This window comes from Vitis riparia, chromosome 10 (genome assembly GCF_004353265.1).
Source record: "Vitis riparia cultivar Riparia Gloire de Montpellier isolate 1030 chromosome 10, EGFV_Vit.rip_1.0, whole genome shotgun sequence".
NCBI lineage: Eukaryota > Viridiplantae > Streptophyta > Magnoliopsida > Vitales > Vitaceae > Vitis > Vitis riparia.
This window is the reverse complement of record NC_048440.1, coordinates 14,081,120-14,092,834: the sequence shown is the minus strand read 5'-3', so window position 1 is coordinate 14,092,834 and position 11,715 is coordinate 14,081,120. Positions and strand designations below refer to the sequence as shown.

Here is an 11,715-nt window from a genome sequence, read left to right as displayed (position 1 = left end):
GTTGACTTACTGTGTATTCAGGAGACAAAAATCCAACCAATGTCGGAGTGTGTGGTGAGAAGTTTAGGTTCGAGGAGATTCTTAAATTGGAAGGCTTTGGATGCGAATGGGGTAACAGGAGGCCTATTGATTTGTTGGGATAAAAGGTCGTTGGAAATATTGGATTGGGAGGAGGGTCATTTCTCTCTATCCTGCAGATTCAAGAATGTGGAAGATGGGGTTGTCTGGGTGTTCACGGGAGTCTATGATCCTTTCACCAAAGAGGAAAAAGAATGCTTGTGGGAAAAGATTGGGGCCATTAGAGGAATTTGGGAAGATCCTTGGTGCTTAGGGAGTGATTTTAATATTACCTTCTTTCAAAGAGAAAGAAGCAAACAAGGGAGAATAACCCCGACCATGAGGAGGTTTGCTTATATTATTGATGATTTAGGACTGGTGGATCTTCCACTGCAAGGGGGAGTGTTTACTTAGAGCGAGGGCCTTAACAACCAGTCCTGGGCTAGATTGGAAAGGTTTCTTGTGTCTCCTAGTTGGTTAGATCAGTTCAGTGGTGTGCTCCAAAGAAGATTGCCTCGACCTATCTCCGATCACTTCCCTCTTCTCCTAGAGGGTGGCGGGCTAAGAAGGAGTCCTTCTCCTTTCAGGTTCGAAAACATGTGGCTAAAGGTTGAGGGCTTTTTAGATCTTATCCAAAATTGGTGGAGGGAGATTGGGGTCATAGGCACTGCTAGCTATAGATTGGCAGCAAAGATGAAGTGAATCAAACAGAAACTAAAAGTTTTGAATAGAGAGGTTTTTGAGAGTTTGGAATGCAGTAAAGTTTCAACTTTGCAGCAGGTGGAATTCTGGGCGAGGATGGAAAGTGAGAAAATTCTGTCATCGGAGAAAACAGAATTAAAAAAGGAAGTAAAGGAAAGTTATAAAAAATGGGTCATCATGGAAGAAACCTACTGGAGACAACTCTCAAGGGAGATATGGCTAAAAGAAGGGGATAAAAATACGGGTTTTTTCCATCGTATGGCAAACGCCCATCGTAGCAATAAATCCCTAGACATAATTAAAATTAATGGGGTATGGCTTTCAGAGGAGTAGGAAGTGAGGGAATGGGTTGCTAATGCCTATCAGCAGATGTTTTCTGAATATTCGAGGTAGAAGGGGGATATTGGGAGGCTTTAATTAGAACAAATCAGCCAGCAAGAAGTAGAGAATCTAGAGATTCATTTTTCTGAAAATGAGGTCCAATCGGCCTTGATGGAGATGAATGGGGACAAAGCCCCTAGGCCGAATGGTTTTACTATGGCGTTTTGGTAAAATTGTAGGGAATTTGTTAAAGAGGAGATTTTGAAAATGTTTAAGGAGTTCCATGAGCAAAGCTCATTTCTCAAGAGTCTCAATAATACTTTCCTGATTTTGATTCCTATGAAAGGTGAGGTTGATGATCTTTGGGTCTTTAGACTCATTAGCCTTTTGGGGGGGCTATAAAAGCTGCTGGCTAAAGTGTTAGCTAGCAGACTCAAAAGAGTGTTAGGCAAAGTGGTAGCCCCAACCCAGAATGCCTTTGTAATAGGAAGACAAATTCTTGATGCTTCTTTAATTACGAATAAGGTGATAGACTCGTGGCAGAAAAGAAAAGAGAAAGGCTCATATGCAAATTGGATATTGAGAAAGCGTATGACAGCATTAACTGGCAGTTCTTGTTGAAGGCCTTACAAAAAATGGGATTTGGATCAAAGTGGTTGGGTTGGATATGTAGTTGTTTATCTTCAGCCAAGTTCTCAGTATTGGTTAATGGGGTACCAACTGGCTTCTTCCCCAGTACTAAGGGGCTACGCTTAGGAGATCATTTATCTCCTTACCTCTTTGTTTTGGGAATGGAAGTGCTAGATGCTCTTATTAGGAGGACTGTTGCTGGGGGTTTCCTTTCAAGGTGTAGTATTCGGGGTGGTAGAAGGCCTAACCTAAAAATATCTCATCTATTATTTGTTGATGATACATTTGTGTTATGTGAGGCTAATAAAGAGCACCTAACTCATTTAAGCTGGATTTTATTCTGGTTTGAAGCTGCTTCAGGTCTAAGGATTAATTTGGCCAAAAGTGAAATCATCACACTTGGTGTGGTGAAAGAGATTAATGAGCTGGCAGCGGAGTTAGGGTGTAGGGTGGGTTCGTTGCCTTCACAGTATTTGGGCTTGCCATTATGGGCTCTTAACAAGGCTCATTCTGTGTGCAATGGGGTGGAAGAGAAAATAAGGAGGAGACTTGCGCTGTGGAAATGACAATATATTTCCAAATGTGGGAGAATCACTCTCATAAAGAGCACCTTGGCTAGCATGCCAATTTATCATATGTCTCTTTTCCGGAAGACTAAGACAATTGCTAGAAGATTAGAAAAAGTACAAAGATATTTTCTTTGGAGAGGGGGAAACTTGGAAATGAAAGCTTATCTAGTTAAGTGGGAGGTGGTTTGTGCGGACAAGAATAAGGGTGGGCTAGGCTTAAGGAAGCTAGCGCTTTTGAACAAAGCTTTGCTTAGTAAATGGATTTAGAGGTTTGCTTGTGATAAAGACAATCTTTAGAAACAAGTGATAATGGAGAAATACGGACAAGAAGGTCATGGTTGGAGGACAAAGAAGACTTATGGAGCGTTCGGGGTAGGGGTTTGGAAAGAAATTTTGAAGGAAACTGATTGGTGTTGGGATAACATGGCGTTCATAGTTGAGAAGAGTAGCAAAATCAGTTTTTGGACTGATGTTTGGTGCACTAGTACAGCGTTGTCCCAAAACTTCCCTCATCTATTTGCTCTGGCTTCCCATAGGAATGCTACGGTGGAAGAGATGTGGGATAAGAATTTTGGCCAAGGGGGTTGGAATCTAAGATTTCTGAGGAATTTTAATGATTGGGAGTTGGATATGATAGGGGACTTGCTCTATGTTCTAAGGGGTTACAAGCCCTCTTTGGAGGAAGACTCAATTTTTTGGAAGGGAGGAAGAAACGGACAGTTTAGGGTCAAAGAAGAGTACAACTTGTTGGTCAATCCCAATGACATTGTTTTTCCGTCAAGTTGTATTTGGGTGGATAAAGTTCCAACCAAGGTTACGTTCTTTTCTTGGGAGGCTACGTGGGGGAGAGTGCTTACTCTTGATATGCTTTAGAAAAAATGATGGCAGCTCCCTAATTGTTGCTTTTTGTGTGGGTGTGAAGACGAAACTGTAAATCATATCAAGATAGGTTTTCCGTGATGAGTGCACTAATGTATATGATGCACACTGGACAGGACTTACGGTATATCATGACACAAGGCTATCGATTGTCATGATTCATCAAGCTACTATATTGAATGGACCCTCAACTTTGAAAGGATATTGAATATGTGTCAAAGTCAATAGAAGACTTTGACTTATAGGTGAGACCCTATAGTGGTCATATATCCTTAAAGATTGAGTCACTATTAATGGAAATTGGTGGCAAAAGGTATTCTCAATAGAGCCACCATAATATCTTATAAGATTGAGATAGTGTGTCCCCTTGGGTAATCCAAAGAATACGTGGTCATGGAATCTATAGTCATAATAATTTTTTTAGTGGAATTTGACATATACTATTTAGAGCTAGAGTATGCTAGTTGATCACATAATAAATGGAATCTATAACTCAGGAGATGTAATCTTGATAGGTGATAATATTACTTTGCTATTACAAACACTAGTTCATAGGGAGTTCGCATGCAGTGAATAGTAAATCATGGACTCAAACTTTATCTTGTTGTTATTTACATAGGATGTTGGAATGCAGTTAATTCTTTGTGGTAAGATGTTGAATCAACTTCAAAATTAGATTATAAGGGATTTAGTACTCCTATGGGTTCCCATGGTCCCCACTCTGAGCTCATATGTCATGTTGACACGATTTATGAGAGTTAAACTGACTCTAGGTTCATTTTTGTACATAAGAGTATTTTAATATTTATGTAAAGTTATATAGGGGATAATGAACAAAGTCTTTGGATTAGGCTAATTTGTTAATTAGATGATCTTGTGTGGTTAATTAATCAATTATGAGATAATGAAAATGATTTGTATGGTGCTATAAGAATTGTTTTGTGATAATGAAGTAGAGGAAAAAGATGGGCAACGTATGCTTTCATACACACATATAAAATAAGCACAAAATGAGAACCCTAAAAATAAATTTTCATGCACTATAAAGTCAAATGTAATAACTATGATAGTCAAAAATAATATTTATATCATTAAAAGGTAGTGACTATGCGATAATTAAAGGTAATACATTTGATTGAAAAATGTATAAGATTTTAATTATTTTTAAATAAATGTATTAAACTTAGATTTTCCAAACTTGGGTACTTATTTTGTAATTTTTTTTCCCAAGGATATGTTGAAAACACACTTTTCTCAAAAAAAAAAACCGAAAACAAAAAAAAAAACATGACACTGAAAACACCTTTATTAACTTAGAAAAATATTTTCTAAATGGACAATTTTGAGAAAATGTATTTGATATTAAAAATGATAAATGCAATCTTGTTTGCAACTTATTATATGAAATGCAACCAAGATTCTTTTTTTAAGGTGTTGCTATTCTTGTGAAAAAAAAAGTATATTAACTTTCAATTTTAGAGGAAAATACTTATCTATGACAAATATCTCAAATGTTGGAGTTGCATTTGAAAATATAATAAGCAAATGTACATATTTGTGATGTTAACGCATTTATAGAAATTGGAGAATACTTGATACTTCCATAGGTAATGTCCTATTAATTTGTTCTTGAATGTGTAGAAAGCCATGCCACATTTAGAGGTAATCCACCCTTTGTGATTAGAGACTCTTGAAGAAGGTTCAATGGGGAAATAATCCATCCTATCTGACTCATAAGAAGCACTAAGTAGAGTTGTCATGAGGTCACAACTAGGGGATTAGCCTCATGTGATTCAAGATATCAAGGCATAGCCATTAATAGCTAACCTGAACCAAGTCTCACATCAACACTAGGTGTGTGACATCCTGAAGTTTGGTTCAAGGACCTAATTCAAGATATAGCTCAATCTAGATCCTCAAATGAAAACTATCTACACTATATATAGGTTCAAGTCTAAGATATATTTGTACTGATTGCATAATATAAAGTTCATCAACCTTGGTTAACTTTCAAGCAATCTCTTGAGTCTCCATGTGACCAAGGCTGAGTTAATCCCATACTTGTTGCTTTCAAGCACTCAAATCATTCTAAGCATCTCCTTTTCAATCAACTGGCCTTTAAATTAGCTTCCTACTAAATTGTAGCAACCTCCAAGGAGAAACCGTTAGGGAAGATAATTCAAACAAAGCATAGCCACAAGTTAAGAAACAAAGAACTGATTCCAATGGTTCACTAGAGTGAATCTTCGCTATACTTAGTCAGTTAGTCCACCTTACCCCCATATCCTACTAATGATCCAATCCATCCAAGGTTTCTAATGGCCATAGCCCCATGAGAAGAGATTTAAAGTCGATTTTGTGAGCACCATCGAAGAATACTTCATTCAACCCCAACAACCTACAGTCTGCCCAAACCCATCAACTAGTGGAGACGATTAGACTGCCATAACCTTCAATGCCTGCCATAGAACCCACTGGCCCATACCACACATGCAGGTCACTGGAGAACTATCACAAATGCGGAGAATGCGGAAAATAGATGTCTGGCGATGGGCAACAAGGGGTAATATTCACAACAAAATGCCCTTACAATGAAGGTGGTAAATTATGATTAGAATCAAGGTAATAAGTGCTAATAATGGCAAGTGGTGATGGTGATGCAACGGGCACGGCAGCATGCATTGATGCAGAAAAATTGAATCCTTATACTTTTCAGCTATGAGTTTTCAATTAAAAAACACATGAATTGAGTGGTTTCTTCATGCATAAACCACACACACATTAGTCTTGCCATGCATGCACAAACCACATCTTGGGTCACTAATAAAACTGAATCCACTGTCACAGCACAGATTAATAATCCAATCCATGGAGGTTTAAAATAAAATAAAACAAAATCTTTAAAAAAAATTCAAAAGACAGCTTCTAGAGTAGTTTCACAACTTGGTCTCTAAAGGAGCTTAAAATAAATCTATGGCCAATGCAATGTCAAAAACTACAAATTAAGTTCAACAATAAGAACTCCAGCAAAACTTCAAGGTACCATCAATCCATTATCAATAACAGTCACTGTGAAAACGAAGGCAGGACGTGATGGGATGAGAATGGCAAGCTTACAGCCTTCTCCCTCTTCTACCACCCTTTCTCCTAGTGCTGTCAGTTGGGATTGGGGTCACATCCTCTGAAACAAAATATCAAATTAGAATAAGTACCAGGAAGCTTAAGTTTCATGAGATAATGGAACATTTATCTTCAAAAACTAAAAGAGATGACATAACCATACACATGAGAAGCATTTTAAATTGTTGATTCATCACCAAAGATAGCTTAGAACCAATTGATCATTAAGTAACGGATCTTTCCATTCGAATACTCCATCTGAGAGCTAACAGTATTTATCAAATTCTTATCTATAAGAAGGCTGTATTCCTAAGGTCAAACGTAAATAAAAACTATCGGAGTAAAATTCTTGTAGATTCTCCAAATAAACAAATTGATGGCATGTAACACTAGACCATACATACACTAGTTATAGTCCAGCATTAGTCAATAATATAAGAGAACTAAGAATTTAATAGGCACAAAAGAGACAAACTGAGCAAGGAAACTATGTTTCATGAATTTATTTCGCTAAAATTTTTAGCCAAGTGCAAAACAATATGGTAAATTAATAACTTAGTGAATTTTCCCTTTTTCTGGATACACAACCCAACAATTCAGCCACATATTTGATAGAATGATCAAAAGAATCTTGAGATCTTGAGCTTATAAAACAAAACAACTTTGGATACTCGGTAACACCAATACTTTAAGCCATCATCTCATAAAGACATCGTTGCAGCAAGGATTAGCAACTCTGATATCTTCACATTGGTTGTGTTTCAACAAATTTCTTGATTTGTGTCATCTAAGGGAAAATTTTAAAAAGGCAGACATGAAGAGAAGCACATGGTAGGCAATTCTGTATCACAACTAATTTTGAGAGAGCAAGAACCTTACCTATACGACCAATTCTCATTCCAGAACGAGCAAGAGCCCTGAGTGCAGACTGGGCACCCGGACCAGGTGTTTTTGTTTTATTACCACCTGTAGCACGGAGCTTAATGTGAAGAGCAGTGATTCCAAGTTCCTGCACCATAGAAACTAATGATCAGTCCTAGCTTTGCAATTAAGAAAGGGGAATTAAACATATTAATTATGATAAATTAAAAGCATAAATTTCATCAAAGAAACATTTGAATCACCAGTCCACAGGCATTTGGTTTTAAAATCTTGGTAAAGTAGATAAAAACTTTGAAAAATGCTTAACTTAAATAAACATGGAAAAGACATTTCTTTGCTACTGGAAATCAACTAATCAAAAAATTTTAAAATCAAGGCATTATTGAAGACATTAAATAAAAACTGACTAGACACCTTGCATCTTTGGGCAACATCCTGAGCTGCAAGCATGGCTGCATATGGGGATGACTCATCCCTGTCAGCTTTCACCTTCATACCACCTGTGTTTAGAAAGACAGGTGAGATTACATGATATGTTATAAGGGATTTTGTGGTATGCAAATTTCTATATATGATATATAGAAATCAAAAAAAAAAAAAAAAGGTGCAATATGCAAGTGTATAAATATTTCCAGTCCAACCCATAGGCCCAACCACCCTCCCATCTATTTGTACGTATGATTCCACTCGGTCAAACATTGATATATGTGTCAGACCCCAATCCAATAAACATATATTGTTTCTTAGCATTGTTGTTCTGACAATGCATTTTATTTTGCAAAATGCCCCATCCCCAACACTATGCAAGGAGTTATAGTGTATATAGATTTAGCCTTTAAAGTAAAATTGGCCCTCATACCACCAGTAATGCGAACAAGAGTTTCTCTTCCTGACAAGTCAGTCACATGCTGCAATTGAAACGAAAGGCATACATTACCGGGCTTTGGAGAGGAAATTGGAAAAAGAAGAAAAGCAGAAGCTTTTATACTTACAATGAAAGTATCATTAAATGATGCAAATATATGGGCAACACCGAAAACATGCTCTCCATCTCTTACAGTGGGTCCAAGTGTCACATTTTCTTCCTTGGGTTCTCTAACCTTCCTCCTCGACTATAGAACCCCACAACATAATTTAAATTTAAATTGTCAACCTCCTTGAAATTCCAATAATGATAATAAAAATAAATCACATAGAAATATACAAAAAGTGACTATTTGAAGATTTATTATTCACCCAAACTAGAGTTACCATTTATGTTTCTATGGTTATTCCTTGTTGCATGGGTTATGCGTTAAGAGTTTTGTTTGGACTTTGTTGTAATTAGGCAACCTTGTGATTTTCTAAAAAAATTTATTTTTATTTTGTTAAAAAGTTCACCATGGATTTGTCTATATTGTCACATTTATTCGTAAAAAATATTAAATTTTAAAATCTTAGAATGGCCCTCTACATGTATCATCACCCCTCCCTAGTTATTTGAAACATTTTAGTAGCAAGTAAAATGTCATAAAGCTCCTTTAGTAATCACAAGGATGCCACCTCAATTTTATTTGCATTATAACATGTTCCAGAAAGCAACTTACCACTACCAGATAGAATCATCAAAACTTAAATTGGAGTAGTGAATTTAAAACTGTGTATTTTCATTTGACAGATGATAGATTTGAGCCTGTTTAATAAGCCATGACCTCTTGAAATTTAAGGACAACCTTGAAGCTCGATGTGACCTTGGGAAAAAAACTGGTATTGTCGATTACTTAAAAATTTCACAATCCATGTCACAAGCTTAAATAGCATTGAACTCTACCCACCAATTGGCTGAACAATCCCCGCCTAATTGACCCTGTTTGGAGCCAAAACCAAGTAGCTTGGCTTATCTTAGAGTGGTAAGACAATCATTCTTAGTAAACCACTTGGATGTGGATTTAGAACGAAAAGTTCACAGGCTCCAAATTAGGTAGAACTTAGCTCATATCACTGAAAGAATAATCTGAAGAAAACCATCTATTAAAGCTACGCTTGAGTAGACTGGTTCATCAGACATCCCCAATTGTCAAGCCACAGATATTTATATTATATAACAGTCAATTGCTGCATTTAAACAACATTGTTCTTAGTAGGAAAAGCTTTCATTCCACGCCACAAAAACATTCTGAAAAATACTAAATGCATTTTTTAGAAAATAAATAATTTGATTTAAAGGTGCCTTTTTACGACAAATCGAATAGAGCACGAAACACACTCAAACAGATGCGGAATCCAATCAAATTGAACTACTATTTTACTTCCAAAAGACCTAACAAAATGCTACGCAATTGCTAATCCTGAAGCTAGGATTGATTCAGATAAAGCTCCTAACGGTACACACACAAAAAGAAATGAAACAAAATGAAAAGCTTCAGTATCTAGATCGGAAAATGAAATTAGATGCACTTCAAACCTAGGGTTGTCCATACATTATCATCATTCAAAAACAAAAACTTCAAAGATTATGGTATCTTCATGGAACTGAGAGAGTAGGGAACGAGTTTGAAGATCTGCTTACCATGACTTCGACGAATGAGAAAGAGCTTGGGCTTTTGGGGAAGCTGTTCTGCCGAAACCCTAGAGTTGAAGGAGGAGAACACGGCTGCTCTTGGCTGCTTATTTATCCCATTGATGGATTAGGGTATTTGAATTTGTAAAAAGGTCCCTGCTTTTCTCGGAATTTCATTTAGGACCTGCAATGTGAATCGGGCTGGGCCAGCACGCTCTGGGCCAATATTAGGAGACTTGGACTGGCTCAACGGCTGAGACTTGAGCCCAAATACAGTTATACGTGTGAGCTTAACAGTTGTACGGGTGGAACTTGTACAACTAAAAACCACGGGTGGAACTTGTACGGGTCAATCCGACTCAACCTAAACTTAACTCGAACTTTGGCCAGGCTTAGGTAATCAATGCCAATATTCAGGTTGGAGTTGAGTTAAACTTCTTCAGCCGAGTTTGGCTGAGTCAAAATTCAAAATTTATTATTTTTATCATATTTATTATCTTATATAATAATACTTTTAAAAAAAAAAAAAACATCAAATTATAATATATCATATCCTTTTCATTTTTTTTTAAGAAAATTATTTAACTTTTTTTAACCTTTAAAAATTTTCATATATCTATAAGTTTTATATATATATAAATGAATTTTAAATTACACAACTTAATCAACCTGACTAACTTGAATCTAATCCGACTAATTCACACTTAATCTGACTTTAAAAAGATAAGGTTAAGTACTTGGAGTTAGAGGTCAGGTTAGATTGAGATCAAGTTGATTGTTTTTTAATTTTGGTTAAACTCAAATAAAGCATTAAATCATCTAAATTGCAACCCTACTAAAAACAAATTAATATTTAATATGAATTTTTAAAGTTTAAGATTATTTTATAAAATTTGATATTGTCTTCAATTTATTGAAAAGTTTATAAAATTTTGAATATTTTTAAGTTTAATATATAAAAATTACTTTTTGAAAGGTTTTTACATTTTAAATATTTTTATGTTAAATATTCATTTGCCTGGATCTTGAGATAGAATTTTTAACTAATAAAAAACTAAATGTTAAGGATGTAGCTCAAATGCTACAACCTTAATCACAACTTTCATAACATTTAAGATATTTCACTTTGTTTATTTTTCATTTATTCTTTTATATTTTTAATTAGATATAATATTAATGATGAAAATATAAAAAATTAACGGTATTGAATTTTATGGAAGTATAAGATAAAAAATTAGGGGAAAACATCAATGGAATAAAAATTGATAAAAATCTTGGAAATATTGGAAAAAAGAAAATGTAAGAGGTGATAAAATAAGTAATAATATATATATATTAAAATTATTTTAAAAACAATATATATATATATATATATATATATATATATATATATATATATATATATATATAAAATAAATTTTTTGATAATAGATAATAACATAAGGTGTGCTAATAATAAATAGGAATTTTGAAAATATATTTTCAATATATTAATATAGTTATAACAATTTTATTTGAATTTAATATATTCAACTAACGCATCCAACAAATACATTCTAAATCACAACATCGCAAGACTCAATCCATAGGATGGCAATCATGGAGGCGCAACTCAAGTCCAGGAATACAGGATTCCATGCAGGAATTGGAGAACCAGACGACACAACTATAAGATTAACAAGGAGCTAAGCATCCAAAGTAAGCCACAATAGTTGATGAATACCATCAAGAGTCTCTGTAGAATTTGATGAAGAAAGAAGAACTTGGTCTAATGAATTCATTCTCTACTAGTTCTGCTCTCCAGGGGCTATCATAGATCAAAAAGAGAATATTACACAGCATTTTCATTGACTGAAGAGTGTCTAGTGTGACTTAATTATTTCACTCAACCCACCTAGTGAATCTTCCATAGTTGCAACACATTTATCATGTTAACGTATGTATCCAAAATATCAGTAATTATAGATATATCGGTACTTCAATTTATGAATACATCGGATATATCAAAAATATACC

At 35.1% G+C, this 11,715-nt stretch overlaps 1 protein-coding gene across 1 annotated transcript; it reads right to left on the bottom strand.

The window, feature by feature from the left end:
- Positions 1-5,955: 5,955 nt before the first annotated feature.
- LOC117922830 (40S ribosomal protein S14) lies at positions 5,956-9,815 on the bottom strand. Its single transcript, XM_034841014.1, has 6 exons — positions 9,709-9,815; positions 8,153-8,272; positions 8,023-8,068; positions 7,575-7,660; positions 7,158-7,287; positions 5,956-6,339 (listed from the first exon to the last, which is right to left on the bottom strand). The coding sequence occupies exons 1-6, from the start codon at positions 9,709-9,711 to the stop codon at positions 6,272-6,274; spliced, it is 453 nt and encodes a 150-aa protein (XP_034696905.1). The 5' UTR covers positions 9,712-9,815; the 3' UTR covers positions 5,956-6,271.
- Positions 9,816-11,715: the final 1,900 nt, after the last annotated feature.